This window comes from Triticum aestivum, chromosome 7A (assembly GCF_018294505.1).
Source record: "Triticum aestivum cultivar Chinese Spring chromosome 7A, IWGSC CS RefSeq v2.1, whole genome shotgun sequence".
NCBI lineage: Eukaryota > Viridiplantae > Streptophyta > Magnoliopsida > Poales > Poaceae > Triticum > Triticum aestivum.
The window spans coordinates 639,256,273-639,281,966 of NC_057812.1; the positions used below are offsets into that span (position 1 = coordinate 639,256,273).

At 44.6% G+C, this 25,694-nt stretch overlaps 1 protein-coding gene, 1 long non-coding RNA gene, 16 other non-coding genes and 1 pseudogene across 18 annotated transcripts; all 19 read left to right on the top strand.

The window, feature by feature from the left end:
• The first annotated feature begins 1,889 nt into the window (after window positions 1–1,889).
• On the top strand, window positions 1,890–8,862 carry LOC123148865 (uncharacterized). The gene is made up of 2 exons (XR_006474213.1): window positions 1,890–7,505; window positions 7,580–8,862. It is a non-coding gene; the product is annotated as an uncharacterized lncRNA (long non-coding RNA).
• Window positions 3,080–3,178, top strand: LOC123155125 (small nucleolar RNA Z103). The gene has a single exon (XR_006477241.1). It is a non-coding gene; the product is annotated as a small nucleolar RNA Z103 (small nucleolar RNA).
• Window positions 3,255–3,353, top strand: LOC123155128 (small nucleolar RNA Z103). The gene has a single exon (XR_006477245.1). It is a non-coding gene; the product is annotated as a small nucleolar RNA Z103 (small nucleolar RNA).
• Window positions 3,427–3,525, top strand: LOC123155127 (small nucleolar RNA Z103). Its single transcript, XR_006477244.1, has one exon. It is a non-coding gene; the product is annotated as a small nucleolar RNA Z103 (small nucleolar RNA).
• On the top strand, window positions 3,732–3,830 carry LOC123155126 (small nucleolar RNA Z103). The gene has a single exon (XR_006477243.1). It is a non-coding gene; the product is annotated as a small nucleolar RNA Z103 (small nucleolar RNA).
• LOC123155141 (small nucleolar RNA R16) lies at window positions 4,466–4,549 on the top strand. Its single transcript, XR_006477255.1, has one exon. It is a non-coding gene; the product is annotated as a small nucleolar RNA R16 (small nucleolar RNA).
• Window positions 4,623–4,707, top strand: LOC123155254 (small nucleolar RNA U36a). The gene has a single exon (XR_006477310.1). It is a non-coding gene; the product is annotated as a small nucleolar RNA U36a (small nucleolar RNA).
• On the top strand, window positions 4,748–4,843 carry LOC123155122 (small nucleolar RNA Z223). The gene has a single exon (XR_006477238.1). It is a non-coding gene; the product is annotated as a small nucleolar RNA Z223 (small nucleolar RNA).
• Window positions 4,982–5,096, top strand: LOC123155136 (small nucleolar RNA Z278). The gene has a single exon (XR_006477249.1). It is a non-coding gene; the product is annotated as a small nucleolar RNA Z278 (small nucleolar RNA).
• On the top strand, window positions 6,081–6,204 carry LOC123155247 (small nucleolar RNA snoR83). The gene has a single exon (XR_006477303.1). It is a non-coding gene; the product is annotated as a small nucleolar RNA snoR83 (small nucleolar RNA).
• LOC123155249 (small nucleolar RNA snoR8a) lies at window positions 6,435–6,519 on the top strand. The gene has a single exon (XR_006477306.1). It is a non-coding gene; the product is annotated as a small nucleolar RNA snoR8a (small nucleolar RNA).
• Window positions 6,647–6,742, top strand: LOC123155104 (small nucleolar RNA R30/Z108). The gene has a single exon (XR_006477224.1). It is a non-coding gene; the product is annotated as a small nucleolar RNA R30/Z108 (small nucleolar RNA).
• On the top strand, window positions 6,815–6,907 carry LOC123155252 (small nucleolar RNA snoR31). Its single transcript, XR_006477309.1, has one exon. It is a non-coding gene; the product is annotated as a small nucleolar RNA snoR31 (small nucleolar RNA).
• Window positions 6,951–7,047, top strand: LOC123155217 (small nucleolar RNA snoR31/Z110/Z27). Its single transcript, XR_006477280.1, has one exon. It is a non-coding gene; the product is annotated as a small nucleolar RNA snoR31/Z110/Z27 (small nucleolar RNA).
• On the top strand, window positions 7,114–7,194 carry LOC123155234 (small nucleolar RNA snoR77Y). Its single transcript, XR_006477290.1, has one exon. It is a non-coding gene; the product is annotated as a small nucleolar RNA snoR77Y (small nucleolar RNA).
• LOC123155211 (uncharacterized) lies at window positions 7,238–7,383 on the top strand (annotated as a pseudogene).
• A 10,975-nt stretch (window positions 8,863–19,837) lies between the features above and the next one.
• On the top strand, window positions 19,838–24,055 carry LOC123154094 (F-box protein At5g18160). Its single transcript, XM_044572887.1, has 2 exons — window positions 19,838–20,103; window positions 22,695–24,055. Exon 2 carries the CDS (start codon window positions 22,978–22,980, stop codon window positions 23,905–23,907), a length of 930 nt encoding a protein of 309 aa, XP_044428822.1. The 5' UTR covers window positions 19,838–20,103; window positions 22,695–22,977; the 3' UTR covers window positions 23,908–24,055.
• Window positions 24,056–24,364: 309 nt separating this feature from the next.
• Window positions 24,365–24,445, top strand: LOC123155233 (small nucleolar RNA snoR77Y). The gene has a single exon (XR_006477289.1). It is a non-coding gene; the product is annotated as a small nucleolar RNA snoR77Y (small nucleolar RNA).
• Window positions 24,446–24,495: 50 nt separating this feature from the next.
• LOC123155210 (small nucleolar RNA Z112) lies at window positions 24,496–24,677 on the top strand. Its single transcript, XR_006477273.1, has one exon. It is a non-coding gene; the product is annotated as a small nucleolar RNA Z112 (small nucleolar RNA).
• Window positions 24,678–25,694: the final 1,017 nt, after the last annotated feature.

The window sequence follows — 25,694 nt, forward strand, 5'->3', positions numbered from 1 at the left end:
CCTCTCTCCCTTCTCCTCATATCTCGCGGTGCTTGGCGAAGCCCTGCTGGACTACCACGCTCCTCCATCACCACCACACCGTTGTGCTGCTGCTGGATGGAGTCTTCCTCAACCTCTCCCTCTCTCCTTGCTGGATCAAGGCGTGGGAGACGTCACCGGGCTGTACGTGTGTTGAACGCGGAGGTGCCGTCCGTTCGGCACTAGGATCTCCGGTGATTTGAATCACGGCGAGTACGACTCCTTCAACCCCGTTCTCATGAACGCTTCCGCTTAGCGATCTACAAGGGTATGTAGATGCACTCTCCTTCTCTCGTTGCTAGTTTCTCCATAGATAGATCTTGGTGACACGTAGGAAAATTTGGAATTTCTGCTACGTTCCCCAACACAAAGTTATTATTGTGTTTGAACGCAAGTTACCGGAACTGTGGTGACTAAATTATCATGCAATTAACATAAAAAATTAAACGGGGGGGGTGTTTTCGACAACTTTTTTCTCGGGGTCAAAGTTATCACGATATTTGTATGTTAGTTATCATGTTTACGGTGCGTAAATTATCATGCTATTTACATATAGAGTTTATAGAGTTACTCGGGGAACTATTTAACCTCCCGTGTGTTAAAGTTACTTTGTTTATAACAACCTTTTTCTTTGGTTAAAGTTGCGTGGTGTTTATATCTAAGTTACCGAATATGTGATGTGTCTGTTGTCATACTACTTATCACAGAAGTGGTCGGGGTGCACGAGCGGTGATGGTGATGCATGCATAGTTGAATAGCAAGTCTCCCCCCCCCGGGGGGGGGGGGGGGGGGCGAGCAATTGGGAGCTCCATCGCAACCGTGAGCATCTCACCTGACATATGTCGAGTCGACAGGGACTGTCGAAAAACATAATATATGGTACTTAACAGTTTCGCGACTTGCGGGGCGGCGTGGCATGCTATGACATTTACACAAAATTTTACTGGGAGTATGTTTATAATTTTTTTTCAGACAGGAGTTATCACGGTGTTTTTGTGCAAGTTACCAAGTCGGTGGTGTGTGAATTACCATGCTATTTACATAGAAGTTAACGGGGTATGTTTCGACAAAAAGAATACCTCAATCAAAAGTTACCAGGCCCTGGGTGCGTAAGTTATCTGGTCCACCTTTCGTAAATTATCATGTTATTTACAAAAAAATAAATCCAGGGAGTGTTGTCAACAACTTTTTCCCCGGTCAGAACTACCACAATGTTTATACGTAATTGATCAGATTGGCGGTCCTTAAATCATTAGTTTAATCCGCTCGTGAAACACTTTTTTAAATGTATTTAAAATTGATGTAAACATGTATGCCTCTCCCATTATAGTCAGTACATGACACACTAGTGAAAAATGAAAAATCAGAAGATATAATGCTTTTTCCCAATGCGTAAGAAAGAAGGATGAAAATGTTCAGTTGCGTTGAAGTGCACTAGAATTAATGCTAGCCCGGTTGGTTGACCTGTTTGAGTTAGTAGTAGATGTTTGAGTTAGTAGTAGATAGTAGAAGACCAGAGTTCGAAACCCTGCTGCAGCATTTTTTTTCCACGCAACAGTGAATCTCGCGGGAAAAAATGGATCAGCGAACGGGGAAAAAGGGATCGCGCGCGGGAAACGGGATCGTAGGTGCCTATCGCTAACTGCCAATCCGCAGAAAAATAGCTTTTCCGTGTGATTTTTTTTAGGGGGAGGCCTTATGCCCCACGACATATACTACAGGGCTCCCGTGGGCCGTGGATGCCACGCAAATAACGTGCCGCTTTTAACGGGCCGGGCCTCACAACATTACCGTGCAGGCCTTATGCCCAGGGTTCACGTCGAGCCGGCTACAAAAGGAAGGGAGCGGAACCCTAATCAGGCCGGCCTCACCTCCCACCTGCTCCTTGCGCCCCCCGACTGCCGCCGCCACGCACCTTCGCCCGCCTCGCCTCGCCTCGCCACGCCGCCGCCTCCTCTCGCCCAGTTTCGCTCGTGCTCTGGTTACCAGGGACGAGCTGCGGCCACGTCTCCGCCGCCGTCGTCCACCGGATACCCGGACCTGGGTCGGGGTAGCCTGGCAGCGGCCGCCTGACCTGCAGCGGCTGCCGCAGCGGTGCAACTTTCTTCGTTCAAGTAAGATCGGTGAAACGGGAGCCGAGCTCCCACAGATCTGTATCGATCTCATTCGGCTCAACCCCGGTAGATCTTTACCTTGAACGCATGTTTTCGGCTGTTGTTTTTCCTGTGCGTACTCGCGTTCGACTTAGCATCGAATCCCTCAGTTTATGCAGTGTTGTTGTGGTCGATTGACATCCCTGTGAAGATGAAATTCAGGTCCAAAGACGACTGATGACTGGTTTTAGCCTCAAGCCATCATGTCTCGCCGTTTTTGGTGAGCTTATGGCTTGGGGCTAAAACCTGTTTAGGGTCGTCGATGATGGCCATATTAGCTATGAGATCTGAGGGACACCGTCAATATGAGTACATAATACTTTCTTCTCCTTTGGTTTGTCCTGCCGAGTACCTTTATATGTTGTATCTAGCTCAAGTAGCAGTCAGTGTCCCAATGAAGAAAATATTTCAGTACCGAAGATGAATGGTTGGTTAGTTTTAGCTTCAAGCCATTTTAGTATATTTCTTTGGACATGTGGCTTGTGGCTAAAACTAGTTTACTTTAAAGTTCATCCGTGATGGCCATAGCTATGAGATCCGAGGGATGCCGACCATTAGAGCCTCGTAGCCCATTTCATCTTTGCTCAACCTCATTTGTTCCGCTATTTATAGTATAAATTATGTGTCTGATGAGTTTGATTTGTTCCAGTTTGACTGCTCTAAGTTTTGTTTCTGTTAGCAGAGGTTGCACTGTACTGTCTTCTCGTCAGCCAAAGATTTTTTAAAATAGTCCTAGGGCCATATTAGCTAGGAGATCTGATGGACATAATCAATTGGACCTGTTAGCCAAGAATTTTTTTAAAATTGTTTTAGGGCCATATTAGCTAGGAGATCTGATGGACATCATCAATATGATTACATGGTCCTTACTTTCTCTCTTGGTTTTTGAGACTGGGTTCTTGATTTAGATGGAAGTGAGGATCCTTTCCCCAGCTGATCGACTATGATTATACTGTGCGCAAATGTAATCCTTTATCAGAGGATTCCAAGCCAGAAATCTGATCCATCACGCCCGACAGCTTCTATCCACTTTTTTCTCTCTTATACTTGACCTTTGTGTTTCTTATTTGATTTGTAAATTGAATGGAAGTGAGGATCCTTTCCCCAAATGATGGACTATGATTATACTGCGCGCAACTGCAATCCTTTATCAGAGGATTCGAAGCCAGAAATCTGATCCATCTGGCATGACAGTTCTATCTCCCTTTTCTCTCTTATACTTGACCTTTACTTTCTCATTTGATTGGTAAATTGAATGGAAGTGAGGATCCTTTCCCCAAATGATCGACTATGATTATACTGTGCGCAACTGTAATCCTTTACCAGAGGATTCCAAGCCAGAAATCTGATCCATCTTTGTTATCTCTGCCACCTTGTTTTTTCAATTTTGTTTTTATTTTACTAAGAAAACTGAATGGACTTTAGCGTCCTTTCTAACTATACTGTGCACAAATGTAATCCGTTATAACAGGATTCCAAACCAGAGATCTGATGCACCTTCTTTTGTTTTGTTCTATTTTAACTTTCTGATTGGGCTTTGTTTCATTTTTTTGAAGTTGAATGGAAGTGAGGATCCTTTCCCCAAATGATCGACATTGATTATACTGTGCGCAACTGTAATCCTTTATCAGAGGATTCCAAGCCAGAAATCTGATCCATCTTGCTCAACAATCTCAACCCCTGTTGCTCTGTTTGTATTGTTTTTTTGTCCTGATTTGTAAATGGAATGGAAGTGAGGATTTTTATCTCTTTTGATTGTGCTTTGTTTAAAAATTATCTTGTGTTTACTGTCATTTCATATTGTGTTATTGTTTTCTAGTGACCTGGCCTGAAACCTTTCTCGATGAAGAGAGTACAAGCAGACGGGCGGTCTGAACTGATGCCATGTTGATATGTCTGCATCATCTGTGCTTTTACCCTTGTGGATAGCATCAGAGAGAAAACAAAGATCATTCTTAAATTTGTGCCTTAGCTCGAATTCTTCCTCATAGACAGATGGGGTTCAGTTTATTACTTGACTCCAGTCTTTGTGACAGATCGGGTGAGGATAGTGGGATGGTTTACTTACCAATCGTTTTGCAGCATATGCCATTGCTCTGATTCAAATGGTCTAACCGAGATTCTCCGTTTCAACTAAGCTTTGAATGCTTTTGATTCTTCCTGCTTGCATATCCTACAGTCAATGGAAAATTCCATGTGGTTTAATGAATCTCCACTTGTTATCTGTTGCCATTCATTTTATCTCTCTATTTGTCTCTGCTATTTCAAATTTTATCAATCTTCTTGTGGCTTAGGGTGACAAATGAGGTGAAATATTGTATGCTAAACACTGAATCTTTGATATGTTTACAAAACTCCTCTTATTATCTGATGCCACACCTGCTTGGAACCACTTTTTCTAGTCTATTTTCTGCACAATTTCTTCATTACTTGTGTATTAAATTTGATTGATGGCAGTGATTTGAATCTTACCCGCGCTTCTGATTAATCCATGAAGTACAAGGGAAAACATGGTTGAATTTCTTAATATGAGCCAATCAAATCTTCTTCTCTTAGATTTGTGTGTTCTGGTTCTGCCATGGCCGTGATGATTAACACTTTCAGCAAACATGCCAGTTCTGCTTCTGAGAATTCATGACTGAAAATTTTGTTATATAAGATCTGAGCCATTTTGCACTTAGAAAAGCTGTGTTCTCCAATGGTAGATATCTGAAGATTTATGATTGATTACCTTGGTCTCTTCCATAAATTCTCTGTCAGCATGTAAATTCTTCTCAGCATGTAAATTCTTCTGAAACACCATCTGAATTGCCAATGATGCCACACCCAACATTTGGAGGTGCAGATGGCTCCAGGATCCTGTTTACAGGATGAACCTACCTGGAGGCGCTGTATCCATATGACATTCATGGGCAAGTCTGAGGTTTTTGATGATCATGAAACTTTTCTTCCTGTTTTCATGTTGTTTTCTGCTTTTTTTAATTGGTAAATGAAATGTTTGTGTATTTATTTTTGCCGAGTTTAACTATCCTCTCACAAGTACCTCTGATTTGCGGAAGAGGCTTTGTCTCTTGGTCCTATGAGATGGGAGTTAAATAACGACACCAGATTCAGTCATGTTCAATGTGTGATGATAGTCAGTTCAGAGTTGCAGTCCTTTTTGCCTTCAAAAAAACTGATGGAATAAAAATCTGAAAACACAAATAGAAACTGCTCGAAGAAATATAAAAAAGCGGGGTTTACTATTGACCTGTTTGAGTAGCTTTGTTTGTGGTATCTAGCTTGAGCAGCATTGTCCAGATGAAGAACAACATTTAGTACCAAAGATTATGGCTTGAATTAGTTTTTGCTCCAATCCATTGTAGTCTTTATTTCTACTGATTTGTAGTTTGTGGTTAAAACTAGTTATTGATTGTGTCATCTGTGATGGCCAATAGCTATGAGATCTGAGGGATTCGTCTATTTGAGACTTGTTTTTTCCCTAGGAGTTGATTTGGCTCTTCTGTTATGTTTTCCTTTTGTTATCTAGGGAGGTTTTCTTCTCCATGAAATAGCATTCTACAGATGATTAGAATATTTGGCGTAGATAATTTATGTCGCCTCTTTCTTTCACTAGTGCACTGTTGTGGCAATTCATTCTTCTTTTCTACATTAGTTTGCGTTTGTATTTTCCTCTTCGTTTTGTTTCATAAGACTTGTCAACAGATGGTCGCCTTCAAGAGAACCTGGTGGATTTTGTGTTTCATGGTGGTTCCGTTGCGGGCATACACTGATCTAGAGCCTCCACCGTGTCTCACCCTCCACATCTTTTGCTGGGTGTTGGATTGGTTCTTGAACATTTTGAATATTATCTTTGTTTTTCTATGATTGTATGGCTTCTGTTTTTCATTTTTGTCCGTGGCCTTCATAATCCCGGATTAACTTGCTTAGCTGTTCTTCTGATTCATGGGAGGCCAAAACTGATGTCTGGGAGTTTCGCTGATAGCGCCTCGTTACTACTGGAGGTGCTTCATTAGTAACTTGCCACACAGACAAATTGATCAATTTTCTGTACTTCTGTTTGTTCATGTGTTCATGTTCTGTTTATTTGATTCGGGGAGCTTTGTCCCATTGTCCGACTGCCGTTCTCTTGGTTGATCTGACTTTACAAAGCTCCCGAGAGGTATTCAGGTGGCGCTTAGAGCACAAATCCGTCTGATGGATCTTGGGTTACGCTCGCCCCCAAATTCCAGTTTAGTCTTTTTTCAAGCATTTTAAACCTTTCATGGTGCAGTGATTATAAAACATTCCTCGTACTGATGGGAGTTCCCTGTGAATGACTCCTATACACCCATAGAATCTGAGCACTAACAAACCATACTTGTTTCTTTGGATTCTTAATTTGTTCTTATTTTTAATATGCCGTTCATTGTTATTTTCACCTAATCCGTCTCATTCATTTCTGTTTTTTGATTTTGTTTGTTTGTTCTGGAGCACGTAGTTGCGATGAGGATAACAAGCTCCCTCTTCTGAAAGCATTGACGACATCGCCGGCAGAATCGAACCAATTAAATATTGCCACCACTGAGCAACTCTGGGTGTTTCTACTCTTGTCAGTTATTGACCATTTGCTTGTTCTTACCTTCCAGTCTGCAAAATCTGTTTGGATCATCAGGAGGTATTGATGCATAATCCAACACTTGTTCCGAGGGCGGCTTTAGCCGCCCATGTGATGTCATTCTTGCATCTGAATCCACCACATATTTTTTTTCATTTGGTCTAGTTTTTATTGATCTGGTCGGTATCAGAGGATGAAACCTTCAAACAATCTTAGGACACCTTCTGACACAGTGCTTATTTTCCTGTGAATGAGAAGGCATTTTATTCTGATGATACACCCTGTTTATTTGAGTTTTTGGCCCAAGGATGTTTAGGGCCCTGTTTTCTATCTAGAACGCAAATGGAGCCTATGATGATTAGCTTTACGTTGGAATTACCGTCAGATTCGAAATGATGATATTTTTGCGGCTTTCTGAGGCTTAAGACAGCTTAGCTCTTCTACTTTTTTATTGTTATGAAGTTTCTTCAGCCTGGTTAAGATTCTTAGACCATAGGATGTTCTGCAAGTGTCCTCCTTTGCCCAGAACCTTTGTAGTTTGGTCTGGGCTGGAATCCCCAGCCGCACTTTGTTTTTTCAGCTGTGTGTGTAATTTTAAACAGGTTCCTGAGGGATTCTCCTCTTGGTTGCTTGGTTTTTTTTTGCATATAGTATCTGGATGTGCCATTTGCTGCATCTCTGTTGGCTTTCAACATTAACCAAATATGCTCATCTTGATAAGAGACTCTGCAATTATGGTACTAGGATATAAGCTCTGCTTTATGTATTTCCATTGATCTAGGTTTGACCAACATGTTGTTCCAATTACCAGATACAAGTCGGCGACAACTGTACCAAGAGGCTACAAGACAGCACCACATTAATAGAAGGAAAACGCTTCCAGCCGGCCAGCCGGCCGAGTTTGGGCCGGACGTCTCGTCATGTGGGAAACAACCAAACCGCTTGCAACACGTGTTCCCGCGGGTCCACCCTTATCTGTACCCTTTTCTCCTCCCATCGTCCACCCTTCGTCTTCCACCTCCGTCTTCGTTGCTTTCCCTTCCCCCATCTTTACAGTTTACACGGAGAGAGCTTCTCCAATACTGCGGCTCCTGTCCAAGCTCCTCCCTATCCTGGTAGCAGAGCCATTGCCCACCTCTTCTCCCCGCTCCGTTGCAGCTGTGCTGCTATGGCCAGATGCTACAGGAGTTGGAGACGCTTGCAATCTACAAAGCTACAACCATCAACGTCAAAAGCTACAACCGGTGTTGCCGAAAGCTGCAACCAGTCATAAAAAAAGTTTTGACCCGTTAGTAAAAAGCTTCGGCCGGTGATTCAAAAAGCTTCAACCGGCGAGTGTGGAATGAGAAAAGCTGGAATCGTTGACACAAAAGCTTCAACCATATACTTGAGGAGATCCAACCAGAGACCAGTGAGAAAGAGCTATAGCGACGAGCCGTTGATGCACACTGCATTTTTTCTGTGCATCAATGGAGCTGTGACGGATGCTGGAACTGGCGCTCTTTTTTGCTGTGTCCGGAAGTTTGCTGCATAGGAGGGGTGGACCTGGGAGCCGGTGTCGCAACCGGCGAGCAGCGGCAAGCCGACGGTGCTTCCAGGTCACGCGTCCATGGCGAGGTGCTACGTCCGGCGGGAGCTACAACCTGCATGGCAGTGCTCTAGTGACGGAGTTCGACGAATAAGGCCATGGTGGTGCCCTCGCAGCCATGGCGGCACCCCTGTGGAGGAGCTGGACGACCCCATGGCCACGGCGACGGTGGCGATGTTACTACTACGGGGGTGTTGGACGGCGTCGTGGGGTGAGATGGGGGCGAGGGTGGGGGTGCTGCTTGAGCACGCACGGCCGCGCGAAGGGAGCAGGGACACATCCAGCAGTGCAGAGCGCTCCAATCGCACGGCTGCAGGGTGACCGGCCGAATTTTCGAATTTTCGGCTGGCGCACGGGCGCCTAGCAGTTGCCTTGATAGAAGCTCTTGGTTCATTTATTGTAATCATCTTATTTTGACATTTGTAAGCATGGCTGTACATAAATTGGCTTTCCATCCTATGCTCTTAGATCCAGTATTGGTAAGAATCCAATATCTTATATGAATATACCATACCAATTTGTTATGTATGTTCCCCTCTGCACAAAATTGAGAATTGTTGCTGTTGTGTGAAGAACAATTACTATATGTGTTTTTTTTTCATTCCAAATTAACTTATTGCAAGTGGAATGAAGGGATTCATCCCCTACCGATTGGGTGACAAGTGGAGGGACACATTCACCAGTTGATTGGTTTCAGTAGGGAATTAGTTCCCCTGGAACCAAGCAAGGCCTATGGGTTTTGTTTTCGTCGGATAGGCTTATGGGGCTTTGTCTAGGATCCTGACTGTGCTGGAGCCTGTTGGTCTAAATTTCTTGTCCTGACCCTTTTGATTTAGTTGTTCGAGATCTAACCCTAGTTTGCAAAATTTTTGGGATTTGACCCTTTTGGTGGTAAGGAATTTGACCACTTCGGCGCAACACCTTTCTACTGTCACAGGTAAACCCGGGCATGGGCAGCCCGGCCCGAAAAACCTGGACTGGGTTGGGTGCAGCTTGAAAGATAGTTTAGGCCGGGCTCGGGCTTCAATTTTTCTGTATTTGGGCTTCGGGTTGGGTTTGCTTCAGCCTTGATTTTGGGTCGAGCTCAGTCTTGAAAACATGGAGTATTTTGGGCTTCGAGCCGGGCTCGGGCTTGAGAAATGAAGGTTGGGCTTTTACAAGCCCGTCTTGAAACCCGGCCTGGCCCAACATTTGCCCGGGTTTAGTCACAGGGGATGGCGGTAGCATGTGTAACCCTACTGCCAAGGTGCCCGACGGTCACACACTCCATGCCCTTTGGTGGTAGGAAAAAGGACAGATTCTGCAATTTTTGCCAGATCTCTAATGATGTGTTTGGTTGCAGAACGAAGTGGAATGGAATGTAACAGTTCCATGACATTCCATTCCACTAGAATGGGTCGGTTTCGTTTTTATGTTTGGTTGATGTTTTGAATCAAAATGATCGAATCCTTGATCGATGGTTACAGGCCCCCTTTTATACGACCCGGAGAGACACGACGATCTCTTAAGGAGGCGTCAGTTCCAGGAGATCGAAGGGAGGCGTCGGTTGCGGGACAAACCGCAACGATAGTTTGGGCAAGGGGAGATTTTCCCCTAATTATAGAATTATTTTTTAACACTCCTCCTAATCTACGCTTGATCATGTTGATCATTTCTCCTTCAAAAGTTCTTTATAGAATCTTTGATAAGATCCTGAAACATATACTCACAAAGAAAGATAGCATAATGTGATGTCATTAAAATGAGGATATCTCAAGAAGAGACTCTCCTGACACTTGCAAGTCCCTAAGTCTTCGCATACCAATTTCTGGAATGTAGAATTTGGCGGAGACTTGGTAAATAAATCAGCAAGGTTGTCGCATGATTTGACTTGCAGAATGCTTATTTCCCTGCTTTTCTGAAGATTATGAAGGAAAAACCATTTAGGAGAAATATGCTTGGTGATATTACTCTTGATGTATCCTGTTTGCATCTGCGCAACACAGGCCGCATTATCTTCATAGATAATGGTAGGTGATTTTATCGAACCCATTCCACATGACTGTTGTATGTGGTTTATCATTCTGTGAAGCCATACACATTCGTATGTTGCTTCAAATAATGAAATTATTTCAGAATGATTGGTAGATGTTGCCACTAGAGTCTGTTTCGAAAACTTCCATGATATAGCAGTGCCACCATGTAGGAACACGAAGCCGGTCTGAGATCTGGCATTATGGGGATCAGACAAATAGCCGGCATCTTCACATCAGAGTCCTGATTTTTCAGGAACTGGAAAAATAGGCCAAGACCAATGACGTTTGGTGGGAGCTGCGCTATGTCTAGCAAGTAGATTCACTGCAAATGCAATATCAGGTCTTGTGCAATTTGCAAGATACATGAGCGCTCCAATAGCACTAAGGTATGGAACTTCAGGTCCCAACACCTCTTCTCCATCATCCTTTGGTCTGAACAGGTCTTTCTCTACGTCTAGAGATCGAACCACCATGGGAGTTTTAGATGGATAGGATTTGTCCATATTGAATTTCTCCAATATTTTCTGGATATAGGCAGATTGGTGTATCATGATTCCTGAGGGAAGATGCTCAAGTTGAATACCTAAGCAAAATTTGGTTTTACCCAAATCCTTCATCTCAAATTCCATCTTTAGATGATTGCGTGCTTCATCAATGTCTGGTGTGCTGCTGATGATGTTGAGATCATCAACATACACAGAAATGATGCAAAATCCTGTAGAGGACTTCTTAGTGAAAACACATGGGCTGTCAGCACTATTGGAGTAACCTTTCCGAAGAAGGAACTCACTGAGTCGGTTGTACCACATCCGTCCCGACTGCCTTAAGCCATATAGTGACTTATTCAGCTTTACACAATACATGTTGCGTTTTGCATTTTTATTTGGGACAGAGATTTCATCAGGAACCTTCATATATATGTTCGAATCTAGTGACCCGTAAAGATATGCGGTCACGACGTCCATCAACTGCATAGATAGACGATTTTGCACTGCCAAAGATATAAGATATTGGAAAGTGGTTGCACTCATTACTGGAGAATATGTTTGAGTGAAATCAATGCCAGGTTTCTGCGTGAACCTTGTGCTACGAGCCTTGCTTTATATCTCACCACCTCATTGTTCTCATTCTGTTTCCGGAGAAAAAACCCATTTGAATCTCACAGGGAAAACACTGGGAGGTGTAGGTATTGCTTCAGTGAATACTGTTCTTTTGTTAAGCGAGGCAATTTCTGCTTGGATTGCATCCTTCCATTTAGACCAGTCGGAGCACTTTTGGCACTCAACGATAGACCTTGGATCATGATCAGTGAGAAGGGTATCTGCAATCTTTTCAGCAAAATATATGTCGACAATCGTAGTCTTACGGTCAAATGATTCTCCAGAATCAACATAGTTGATGGAAATTTCCTGCACCCCTAGTGACTCTTCGTGATTTCCCAATATGATCAAGTCTGGGTGTTTCGATGTCCCAGTCAGTTTGTGCACACTGGAACTGAGTTGTGGAGGTTGCCATTCCACTGGGTGTATACTACCCATCAGGTGTTTGTCAAGGTTGAGTTGACCTGCATTTACTGACTCCGAGGTTTTTCTCCTCGATTTCCTTTGCTGCTTGCTAGAAGCATGCTCCGGGTCAGAGGTCGTACTACTCCCCCTCTTTTTAGGAATAGGGAGTTGAGTGGTTTTTATTGGTACCTCCACTCTTTCTGGCGCGTTTCTGGCCGGGTTTAAGGATTTTGTAACACCTTTCAAATCAGTAAATGAATCTGGCAGATTATTTGCAAGATGTTGCAAATTAATGATCTTTCGAACTTGAAGTTCGGTCTCATAGGTACGTGGATCAGAGGATGAAATGGAATGAGCATTCCAATAAATTTCCGGGCATTCTTTCTGGTACTTGAAATCTCCCCTAATGCCGGAAAATGTTCCTAATTAAATATGCAATCAGCGTGACGGGCTGTGAATAGATCCCCAGTCAGGGGTTCCAGGTACTTAATAATCGACAACGATTTGTACCCCACATAGATCCCCAACTTCCTGTGTGGGCCCATAGATGTCCGCTGTGGTGGTGAGATTGGGATGTATGCAGCACATCCGAACTTACGCAGATGGGAAATGCTTGGAGAATTTCCACGTACCAATTCCAGAGGGGAAGAACTGTGATATGCAGTTGGCCTCAATTGTATCAAGTCAGCAGCGTGTAAAACAGCGTGACCCCAACAAGAGGTTGGCAAGTTGCAATTCGTCAACAAAGGTCTTGCAATGAGTTTGATCCTCTTAATCAATGCTTCAGCCAAACCATTTTGTGTATGGACATATGGAACAGAGTGCTGAACTTCAATCCCCAAAGCCATGCAATAATCATTGAAAGCACGTGAGTAGAATTCTGCAGCATTGTCCATTCGAATTGACTTAATTCGACTTTTAGGATAATGGGCTTGCAACTTAATGACTTGCCTCATTATCTTGGCAAATGCATGGTTTCGTGTGAATAGAAGACACACATGTGACCATCGTGTAGATGCGTCAATCAGAACCATGAAATACCGGAAAGGTCCAGATAATGGTTGAATAGGACCACAAATGTCTCCTTGAATACGTTCAAGGAACTGAAGTGGTTCAGCTTGTATTTTGAGGTGTGAGGGCCTCAAAATTAGCTTTCCCGTGTCACAAGATGTGCACACAAAATCAGAAGATTGAGAAAATTTTGACTCAAGCAAATTATGACCAATGGAATTGCTAGTAATTTTTCTCATCATCCCTATTCCAGGATGGCCTAGGCGATCATGCCAGGTTTGGAATGCGTTAACATTCTGAAAAAAATTACTTTGTATGCAACATATTCCACGGGTTTGATGTACGTATAGTACAAACCAGACGACAGAGAAGGAGTTTTCTCATGTACCTTTTTGCTATATCCGTCATGTTTAGTAAAGAGTAGATACTCCTCTTTGTTGTCTTCATGGGTTTCAATATGAAAACCATTTTTACGGATATCTCGATAACTGATCAGGGTACGTGCAGAATCGGGATACAGTAAATCATCCTCAATTGTCACATATGTACCACTTGGGAGGGTGAATATGGCACGTCCAGTACCAACAATCACAGTATCGCGTCCAGCGATAGTTAGAATATCTCCATTCGTCTTTTTTAGAGTTTGGAAATATTTCATCTCCCTCAGTATGGAGTTTGTGGCACCACTGTCCACAAGGCATAATTCCTCTTCCATCGGATTGTCCCCGTAGAAAACTATATAAAGCAAAGAATTTTCAATAAGAAAACCTCATAGTAATGTATAGAATACAATCTTTATTATATCAAATGTGCTGATACAATACAATATAAAGACAACAACAAACTTATGTTCTTATTACAATCATCACAAATGGACATAATTAAGTAGATCACTAGGAGATTGAGGGACCAGTCGAAGTCGCCAAACACGTTGTTTGCGGTGTACTTAATCAACGTGTTCTCCATTTCAGCAGTAGCCTCAGACAGATAAGAAATCACGGCGTTGCTCGGTCTAGGAGGAACATTTTCCGGCATTAGGGGGAGATTTCAAGTACCAGAAAGAATGCCTGGAAATTGATTGCATATTTAATAAGGAACATTTTCTGGCATTAGGGGGAGATTTTTCCCTAATTACAGAATTATTTTTTAACAGTTGAGACAATAGACGGAATGGAATAGTTACGTTTGAGCGTTTGGTTGGCGAGACAGAATAAAACGAATTTAGTTCATTTTGATAATATGCACACACAAGCATGGGAGATACACGATATCAAACATATCTTACGGCTACAAAGAAAAAGAAGCAATATACACAGAAGAACCAAGAATACATGAAAGCTACGATCTCGCTAACTAAGAAGAAGCAATTCACATGGAAGATGCAACCACAGCTGGTCTGGTCGCCGTAGCCCCCTAGCAGACCAGGCAGCAGGTACCAACAGATTAGGCCGCCGGCGCTGCCCTCCTGTAGTGCCCTCCCGAAGATCAAGCCGCCGCGCACAAGCAGATTAGGCCGCGGCCGTCGCAAGAACGAGTCCTAGGAACGCCCCCGCAGGTCAGGCCATCGCCCTCCAGTCATCCGGCCGCCGCACCAGCTCCTCTTCATATCGAGAGAGAGGCGGCGCAAGGAGAGGCGATAGGATTTCTCGGAAGTAAGGGGTTAGATCGAGACCTAGACCGTTTCTTGTGATTCCTTCGATTTGGAGGTATCGGCGCATTTCGGATATGGTCCGAATATTCCCTCGGTGGGAATGAGTTGGTTCCTGTTCCAGTTACGTACCAAACACATGAACTAGTCCTTGGAACGAGTCCGACCCATGTCATTCCAGTTGATGACTGAAACCAAACACACCCTAACAACTTATCTAATATATCTAAAAGGCTAAAACGGTGGCTATGCTTCACATAGGACACGACTGCCGCCCCTCCCCCCCCCCCGCTTCGCCCCCTCGCGCGGGCGACTCGGGCGGCCACCCCAACCCTAGCCGCCGTCGGCGGCTGCCATCCACCCCTTCCCTCCACCGCTGCCAAAGGACGTCGTGAGGCAAAGCCGCACGGCTGGCGACAGTGACAGGGGCCCTTTTGCGTCTGCGGGCGGCTCTCGGGCATGGGCGGGGGTCTCTCTTGTTGGCCGGCGCGCCGATCTAAGGGCTGGTGCCTGGATCCGGCAGCTTCGAGCTTCCTCGGCGGCGGCGTGGAGCTACGCGTGCAGGCGCAGAGCTGCGAGTGGGTGGCGCTGGGCGGAGACTTGGGGGCGGGGTGCCTCGGGCACGAGAGTGCGGACTGCTCGCTGACTCGGCAGCGGCGTCCCGTGGCGGGTGCCGCTGGTGTGGGGGCTTGGGCGCGGCCGTTTGGCTGGGTTGGCGCGCAGTACGCGGCCGATGCAGCTCCTGGTGCTCTGTCGCCCTAGATCTGCACGGGCGGCAACGTCTTCTCCTGCACCCTCTCCCGCCTCTCCGTGCTTGTGCGCTGGTGGCACTAGCTGCCGGCTTTCGGGCCGGTCCAACTTGTGCGGGGGAGGAGGAGGTGGAGGGAGCCCCAGGATCCATGACGACGGTGCTTTGCGTCATCTTCTCATGGTGCAGTGGGGGTGCTCCTCTCCCCTCTCGGGGCCGGCTGCTGCTGTCGGAGGTGTGCCAGGTCTTGGATTTTGAGGTGATGGCAAAGTGTCTGGCTCGGGTGAAAACCTTGCAAAAACTTCTGTTGATGCCAGTAACGGCGGCGCCACTTTGGCGTCGTTCTCCTCCTTGGGGCGTTGCTGAGGAGTTCAGTTCACTCAAAATCCCTCGAGTCCGATTTCTCCGGGCGTAAGCCCAAGATCTAGTTTTGCTAGATCGGGCGACAACGGCGTCAGGGGCGTCGCTACCTCTTTGGAGGCGTCGTCTTGGAGACCATGACTATTAGTGGTAACCGATGACTCGCGTGGGCGGCGGTGGAGTGTGGCTGTGTTGGTGGTGGTGCGGCCGGCTCGGGATCGATGGTGGTTTTGTGCTTTTCTTTGACGGTGTTCGTACTCGAGTGCTTCTTGGTGTGTCTCTGCTAGGCGGTGCCCCGCGGCTACGTTGGTGGCACACATGTGTTGTGCGCGTCATCTCGGCCCCGCGTGCCCTTTCGAATGTACCCTCGACACAGGTGGTGTCGCGGCGTTGTGTAGTCTCGGATGCATGGTGCCTTTCGATTGCGTCGACGATGCAGTGTCGTGGTTTGGTCTGCTAGGCGACGCCCCTCGACTATACCGGTGGCACACAGGTGCCATGGCGTCATCTCAGCCTCGCGTGACCCTTCGAATGTGTCCCATGACATAGGTGGTGTCGTGGCGTTGTGCAGTCTCGGTTACGTGGAGCCTTTCGATTGCGTCGACGGTGCAGTGCCGTGGGTTGGTCTTGGCTGGCCGATGCCGTTCGATTATGCCGGTGGTGCTCTTTGTTGTGTTTCGTTGACCCTCTTTGTTCTCACCTGCTAAGTGTGTTGTTAGTGTGTGTCTTTTTCTTTATCTCTTCCCCCTGTGCCCTCTGTACCTCTGGTTCACTTGAACCTATCTTGCAAAAAAGGTTGCAAAGCCTTATAGGCAAAATGAATATAATTTAGGTAGGGAACCCCCCCCCCCCCCCCCCAATGAAATTTTTAAAAAAAAGGCTAAAACATGCTGATGGCCAGCATACAATTTGTACTAGAGGTTGGCCTAACCAAAATACATCACGATGTGATGCAATCAACGTAAATTTTGATCTACCACCACCATTTAAACAAAATGATTGACCTCATTGAAGATAGTGAACCCCTTAGGCCAACATGTGAGATAAAAAAAATCCTATAAATCATATGATCTAAGCATGTGTGTTGTCTGCAAAAAAAAAAGATTCACGTGGTCTAAGCATGTCCTATAGGATGAGGCACTATCATATCAAGACCACCAAGTGACAACATTAGGCTACAATTGCCTTCTTATCAACTGTGACAATTTGGAGATCACTAATACGATGAACATTGTCAGCCGGTCCTCGGGAGGAAGCGCTTCAATTTTCGACGATTGTTATCATATTGCCTGCGATTTCTCTCGTACAATTGTGAGCATTGTAATAGGGAGGCAAATAAGGTGGCGCATGAGCTAGCTAGGTTAGCTAGATTCATTAGTGGTAGAGTTGGGTTGGATAGCCGGGGATATTATCCCATTGTTTATAAATGTTATTTCAATTTAATAAAGTTGGGTAGTTTTTTTTTGAAATAATAACAATATAGAAGTGAAAGGAGATCACGCAAGTGAAAGTGTATTTATCTTTAAATAATATTTTTGGTGTGATGACAATGTGATTAGTGGACCTAATGACGATTTTTATGGTCTATCTCAGGCCATTGATTCCTCGGAGATTCATTGAGGAGATGGTTGACCCCCCCCTACTTCAAAAAGGTTAAAGACGTCGTTTTCCGGTGACTTGAAGCTTTGAGCTTCACTTTATTTGAGTTGTAGGACAACCACACTGTCATGAGGAATCGAGGTACTCGAATGACGGTTTGGGAACACTTCAAACATATAGAACAACCTTCGTACATCTGCCACTTTAAATTGCCCTCTAAACCACATCTCAATGTGCGCATAGGGTGGTTTTATGTCTCATGCGGGTCTTCTAGGATCCAGTCGGTTTAGGTTTCCAGTGGATTTGTCTCAATTCAGCCAGATTTTATGGACTTTGGAGTTTCTACATGCCCTTATTGACGTTCTCTTCTCCGAGGAGGTGATTTTCTTTCCAAATCACGGCTACTAGAGTCTCCTGTTTGCATTGATGACTTTTCTGCCGCTGCTTCTTCAAGGCAGAGGCCCAGAGGCGGCACTGAGCTTCGCTCATGGTGTGCCGCCATGAGTAAGAAGAACTTGGCACCCCTAAGACTTTGATTGTAATTTTACCTTTTCAGTATGGGTGTGTTTGTAAGGTCCTCTAATTCTTAATATATGGCCTTAGGCCTTGTTGCGAAAAGAAGAGATGTAGCTCAATGTATAGTGCACTGTCATTGACCTTGGCTAATCCCTAAGCTTCAATTCCTATCGTTTCTACAACTCGCGCACACCCCTTCGTCCTGGACTTGCTCCTTTTACGTTTTTTTCCTTCTCATCGCACATCGTGTCAGATGTACCTAGCGTGTATCACTAAAAACATAGTGGACCCCAAGTTTTCATGAGGGTGGTTGCATTTTGATTTTGGGAAGCTTCTAGATGCTTCCCCGTCTATTTTTTTAGTTTTGCTCGGCTGGTTTTTCATTGATTTATTTTTCCTTTTCCTTTTCCTTTCCCCCTTTTTGTTTATTTTCTTATATCGCAAACTTTTTCCAAATTTGTGAACTTCCTTAAAATTCACAAATTTATTTAAATTCATGAGTTTTTTTCCAAATATATGAACTCTTCCCAAATTCAGGATCTTTTTCAAATTCATGTTTTTGTTTCAATGCACAAACTTTCTTCAAATTCACATTTTTTTTCAAATTTGTAGACCTTTTTGTGAACTTCTTTTTCTCAAATTCAGGATTTTTTTTCCAAATTTGTGAACTTTTCCCTCAAATTCATGATCTTTTTTCAAATTTATGTACCATTTCCCACAAATTCCTGAACTTTTTATATATCCGCGGAACCCATGATTTTTTAAATTCATAAACTTTTTTGAAATGTAATTTTTTTAAATATATTAACTTTTTTGAACACCTAGATTTTTTTGGAGAAGTGAACAGTTAACATCAAGTAAATGGGCCAGGTCAAAGATCGATGCATCTAGTCAATGGTCAACTGGAGCATGATATTTTATGAAAATGAGCGAATGGGACAGGAACTGAGCTAGTGAGCGACAAACTGTAATGGGCTACGTCCTTCAGGCGTGCACGGGAGGTCACCAAGTAGCGCTTAAGCCGCTGAAGGGGCACTAATGCTACATGTCGCGGGAGCAACTACCTAACGGTTACCACTGGGGGGGGGGGGGAGGGGGTTAGTTTCCATAAGGGTCATTTTCTTTGGCATGGGAGCGTGCCAAGTGGGGCGCCCAGCCGCTGCCACGTATCGCGTGCCGGCACTCCCTCAGCTTTCATATTTTTATTTTCTATATGCATTTTTGGGTTTTAATGGCATTTTTTTGGTTTTTGCCTGTTTTTTCCTAGGATTTGGATGATTTTTTTAGAAGTGCAAGAAGCATTGTGCTTCCCAGAAAAAAAAAGGAAAAACACAAGATGTGCTTTTACGAGAAGCACAATCATGCTTCCCCAAAAGGAAAAGTCACGACCCTTGCTTCAACAAGAAGCACATCTATTCAAAAAATGCTCTCGAACATATTTTCAAATCCACAAACAATTTTTGAATTGTTCACAAGTTACAAATTTGCTCTCAAACATTTTTTCCGAATCCTTAAATATTTGTTGAATTTACAATTTTTTTCAAATCCATGATTAGTTTTTGAATTCACCAAAAAAATTCAACTTTATGTTTTTTCTCGAGTTCGTGATTTTTTGAATTCACAAACATATTTTTAAATCTGTGAACATTTTTGATATCACGAGTATTTTCAGTATATTTTTTTGAATTCACGAATTTTAAAACTCTAAAACTTTTTAAATCTGTGAACATTCCCTGATATCGCGAACAATTTTTGAATTGACGATCAGTTTTTTTAAATTCGTGTATACTTTTGGAATTCAGTAACTTTCTTTGAATTCGCAAACATTTTTTTGAATTAAAAACCGACCGAGTTAAAAAAAGAACGAGCTAATGAAAGAAACACATAGGAAAAAAAACCAGGTGAAAAAATAACAGCGCTCCTGGGCTGGCCTATTTGTGGGAGGCTGTGTCAGCAGGACGCGCGTTGCGGGCGACGACATCGCTGCGTATCGCGCGCGCGATACATATCACCTCCCACACTTGGGCCCCGTGACCAGCAAACGAGCAGCCGCCTCGTACAGGCGGCTCGCGAGTCGAGAGTTCGTCCCGTACAGTACATAGTCCAGACCCGACCGATAAAAAAAAGTCCAGACCCGACCGGCGCCGCCGCAGCAGCGAGAAGATCCTCCGACGGCCTCGTCGGCTCGCCGCACCCTCCTCCCCGTCGCCGCGGGTGGCGGCTGCTTCCCAGTGACGAGCGAGCCCTCGCATCATCCGCTCCCGGGAGCGTCGCCGCCGTCCTTCCCGGGGACGGTGACTCGCGCAGCGGCGGAGCGGGAGGAGGCACCCGCTGCTCTGGTACTGGTAAGACGAAACTGCACTTGGAACCCCCACTAACTCACCTTGTTTTTTTTGACGAATTATGCATGACTATGTTCGATGGCATCTCAACCGCGGTCACTAGAACCTTCTATTCATTAGTCACTACCGACATGTTCCTGCAGTAATTATTGTTACATTGAAATAGTACGCTGAATGAATGTCCATCTCAGTAGTTATGATTTGCCAATTTATACTAGGGAAACGCTAACTATCACCCGGCGGATTCTACCGCTCCATTCGCCGCCTCATACGCACGCCACGCGTCTCATGTGGCCATCACTGTGTATCTTTTTTCCTTCTTATCTTCACTGTGAGCCATTCGTTTCCTTTTTTTCCCTCATTCATCCTCTACATCTAGCTCTGTAGTCACAGCATGCCTCCACACCATGCGTCTCTTCAGTGAAGTATTGATCTTGTCCATGACGAGAAGCGCTCCATGGCCGGTGACTGGTGCAGCAACCCATGGCTGGTCCGTAGATGCTGGAAGCCGGCCACCATGGTGCTGCCAGCCGGCTACGCCTGCGCTAGAAGCCGCCGGACCAGACCACCCGCCTCTGGAGCTGCATCTGCCGTTGCTCGCCGTTCGATGTCGCCGCCGTCCTGGAGGAGTGCCGGCGTCCATGGCTCTCGCCTCCTCGAGCTCATATGCAACAACAAATTTGTTGCAATTTTTGCAACAAAGGTCTTGCTGTAGAAAATTAGATGCGGAGGAGGTCTTGTTGCAATTTCTGCAACAAGGGTCTTGTTGCAGAAAATTAGACGCGACAGAAGTTGTTGTTGCAAATTTTGCAACAAGATCTTGTTGTAGAAAATTAGACCTGGCGGAAGATGTTGCAGAAAATTAGACGCGGCGAAAGACGTTATTGCATTTTTTGCAAAGACCTTGTTGCAGAAAATTAGAGAAGAAGAGGTTTTGCAATATGGATCTTGTTGCAGGAAATTATAGAAGATGAGGTTTCGCAACAAAGGTCTTATTGCAGGAAATCAGAGTAGAGCAGATCTTGCAACAAGAGTATCGTTGCGGGAAATTAGACAAGATAATTGAATGATTCGTATCACACAATCGAACGGCTCATGAGGCGGTGGATCTTCTAAAAAAATATCTGTTGCAAAAAATAAAAAGTGCAGGCTCGAGTAATTGCAACAAGCAGACTATTGCAGAAAACACCACTCTTGTTGCAAAGGGTGGCTGCTTACGTTACATTGGTAGATCGGACGGTAATTAATGTATCAATCCAATGGTCAGAAAGGTGGCGGATCCTTTTTGAATTTCCATCGGTGGACGCGTAGCGTCGCCCTTATTACATTGGATTGGGACAAGTGGACAACAATTGCAAAACTAACAAATTCACACTTTTGTGGATGGACGTCGATAACGCCCACACGTGTGGGCGTTAAGGGGTCTGCCCACACGTTTTGTGTGGTGTCTAAGGGGATCAGCCCACACGCCTGCGTGTGGGCAAAACAAGTAATGCTCACACGTCTTTTTTTTTCTCGCGGTCCCTCTCACACGTCTACGTGTAGGCAAAATAGATAATGCCCACATGCCCGTACGTCAGGCCTCCTACCTCATGGTCCCGCACGCCCCGCGTGACAGTCACCACGCGCCCCGCAGTTGTCATGGTCCGGACCCTCTTCCATGTTCGTTTAAATGCAGTTGCCATGTCGGACAACTACAGTTGCCATGGTTGCTCAATTGCAGTTGCATCTCAGGTCAAGTGCCAGATGCCATTTTTGGACAACTGTAGATGTTGTCATGTATGGTCTGGTTTACTATAGTTGCCATGATTTGAAAAGTTTAGGGGTTACCACCTACTAACACTAGGCAGTTGCCATGTATGGTCTGATTTACTACAGTTGTCATGATTTGAAAATTTTAGGAGTTGCCACCTACTAACACTAGGCAGTTGCCGTGTAGCGCTACAAAGAGACATGACAAAATAACATGTTCGGGTAAAGAGAGAGTTGCCATCTGCTTACAAGCACACTAGGGCAGTTGCCATATACCTTGCAAAACACATGGCAACTGGCATGTTCGGGTAAAAAGAGAGTTGCCATCTGCTTACAAGCACACTTGGATAGTTGCCATGTACCCTGCAAAACACATGGCAAATGGCAGCTTTGGGTGTGGGAGAGGAGACGGGCGTGTGGGCGAACTGATAAATGCCCACTCACCAGCCTCTGTGTGGGCGAACTGCTAAATGCCCACACACCGGTCCCTTCGTGTGGTGAAAACGGACGTGTAGGCGACCGAATGAATGCCCATACACCAGCCCAGTCCCACGTGGCACCATAAACATGCCAAGATTCGTGCAACCACAAACGGACATGGATCCACGTGTGTGGGCGAGATAAAACGTCCACACGTGTAAGCGTTAGTATTTCCGTTATGGATTTAGGGTGCTCTTTTATATGCTTGATTCTTCATAGCAGTACTCTGCCATAGAACATTTGAATATAAAGCATCACATTATCTATTGACCTATGCCAAATACTGTTATGCATTTGGCAAGTTGAATTTAGGGGTACAGGTAAACTCAATCATGTCCATCTTTTTTTCTTCTTTTCTGTAGATTTGACAGAACACCGGTGGCGGTCAACCACCATGACGAAAAGAAGCCACACGACCGTCCTTGACGACCTGCCGAGTAGATTGTCATTGAAGAGATCCTAGTCCGGTTGCCCCCAAAGGACGTCCTTCGCTGCCGCGCTGTCCGCAAGCTGTGGCACAGTGCCACCTCCACCAACAAGTTCGTGCTCGACAATCATTGCCGCCAGCCCTCGCTCCCTGTCATCAGACAGTGTATCCCTGGGCGGGAAGGAGTCGGGTTCGTTGTCTTCCGTGACAATGGTGCCATGGCCTCCAATCAAAAGCTCTCACCAATCATTCGACACTCTAAGTTAATTAAACTCATGGGTGCCTGTGATGGCCTTCTTATCTTGTCCAGCGGATCTTATTTCTGGATCTGCAACCCAGCCACTCGCAAATGTGCTCCACTACCACAACCCCGAGTTCAATCTTCATCGCCATGGGGTTCCGACTTCTACATAGCCGGATTCTACCGGCACCAACCATCTGGGGAATACCGGGTGCTCTGGTTCTCATATGTCTGCCACCGTGGCTACGTTCTCACGGTAGGATCTGACAAGCCGAGAAGCATCAGTCGGCCGTCAGTGTCATCGCGTTTGCCAAGATATAGTTGTCAAGATGCTTTTGATTCCTGCTATAGTTCACAACTCAATCACCGCGGCAACCTGCACTGGTTAACAGGAATCTACATGGAGACTCCTGTGGGCATTATGGTGTTCGACACAGTAACTGAGACGTTCCGGTGGATGCGCAGTCCTGACCAGCTGGGCTGTCGTTTGTCGTTGTTGGAGATGGACGACAAGCTTGCTTCATGCAGCAGCAGTAATGCTACCATAGAGATTTGGGTTATGCAAGACTATGATGCTGAGGACTGGGCCTTGAAGTACCGGATTAACTTGTTAGCGATGAAGACGTCACCACAGTTTGGTTTAAGTGTGAGATTTATTTCTAAGATGGCGCTGCTTAACCAGCGTGAGCTGCTGACCTGTTCGTGTACTGGCCCACAGGGTCCTGACTTTCTGTTGCATTGTGACATCGATGGAATGTTTTTGGGTTATGTCGAAATCAAAGAGGCCAAGCATCCAGTATACTTCACTAATCAGTACATCCAGGAGAGCCTGATTCCACTTCCGTTCAGTGAGATGCAAGAAGAAAGATTTGTGTATACGGAGCCTCCATTGTCCGTAGGGCTATAAGGTGGTACTTCTAGTTTACCATGTATACCTTCGGAGTGTCCATCCTTTATGAGCATGATCCTAGTCCTTACTTCATAGTACTAGTAGAACTGAACAATTTATATGGCTTTGCTATCACTTGGTGCCTTTTGTGCTGCCTTGAGCGTCATCGTGATGTGTGGGAGTATATATGCTATACATCTGTGCTATTTCTTTCCTGTTTACTTTCACTACGCGTTGTTAAGTAATGTGAATGGTGCTGGCTGTACTTTGAAGTGCTAATTACTTCCTAAGTTGTTAATGTGTGGGATGAATTTGGCTAGTAGAGAATCAGTGCAGCAGTGTCTACCATATTTGCTAAGAAATCAGTTCCATCAAGAAAATATGGGAGATGCAGTCTCTGTCATTTTCTTCGGGTTTTTTCGCCCAACGATTGTTGGGCAGTCTTATCTTCTAAATTAGATCTAGAATGCAATTTAAGCCTATGATGATTTGCTTTATGTTGGAATTACCGTCAGATTCCAAATGATGATATTTTTGTGGCTTTCTGAGGCTTAAACCGCTTAAGTCTTCTACTTTTTATATTGTTAACTTGGTTCATATTATATCATCCCGGTGAAGAATCTCCAACCATATGAAGTGTCGTATGACACTGTAAACAACAGCTGCTTTTCTCCACTGCAAGCGTCCTCCTTGGGCCATAACCTTTGTGGTTTGGTCTGTGCTGGAGTCTCCAGTTGTACCTGGTTTGGTTCAGCTGTTTGTGTGATTTCTCTTTAATCTTGCTTGCTCTGTTTTTTGCATAGTATCTTATTCTAATATTCTTGTCTGTAAATGTGAATCTGCCTGGGAACATTCTGCATGTTGATAGGTACCTGAGACCACGTTTCAGTCGGTTTACAGAGCCGGTTCTCATGAGAGGGACGCGACCAACCGTCGGAGACAAGCCTTTCTTGTCCAGCAATTGAATTGACTCCGAATTTCCGTCGATCTAGGTTTTCGACTAACCTGTCCAAGAGGTTCTGAGATACAGGCCTGTGATGAGTTTAAGGTTCCAAGCTAGCATGGCTTCTTTCTTAGTAGCAGAGCTTACCGTCTTCTGTTCTTTTGAAATTTGTCAGCTATATATTTTTCAAACTTTGTTGACACTACTCCTTTTGCCACATTGCAGAAGGCCACTCATCACCTCATTTCCTGTATTACCTGTTGCGGTTAGCATCCATCTACCTGATTTTTACCATGAATATATTGTAAACACTGCGACCCCTGCAAACTGTTGTTTGTATTTTTTTTGCCTATATTGGACCAAAATGTTCGAAAGTGTGTTTCTTGTCTGAGCTCGTATGCACATGGTATGAACAGTAACATTTGTGGATGTGTGGGCAAAAAAGATATAATCACTGCTCCAAAAAGCTTTAAAAATAGTCTCCGGAGCATTAATTTTGTTTCTTTTTCCGACATCCACGAATGTCATTCCATAGCAGAAAATTATATATCAAACAAAATCAGTTTTTTTAGTTCTTTAGGATTTCATTGTTCATCTGGGTGCATGTGAGCTTAGAAACTCCATGTCCCAAAATGTTGAATTTATTTTTTAGACATTGATGAATGCCATTCCATCACAAAAAAATGTTTATTAAGAAAAGTTAGATTTTTTAAAAGTGTTTACATTTCTTTTGGATTTCACTATTCATGTAGGTGTATGTGAGCGAGATTCCATGTCCCAAAATGTTGAATTTCTTGCTCATCATGAACGTTTTATTTGTTTTCACTGTTCATGTGGGTGTATGTGATGCTAGGATCGTATT

Excerpts from the sequence above, each read along its gene's own strand:
- LOC123154094 (XM_044572887.1), top strand. The coding sequence starts at position 22,978 with ATGGCCTCCAATCAAAAGCTCTCACCAATCATTCGACACTCTAAGTTA.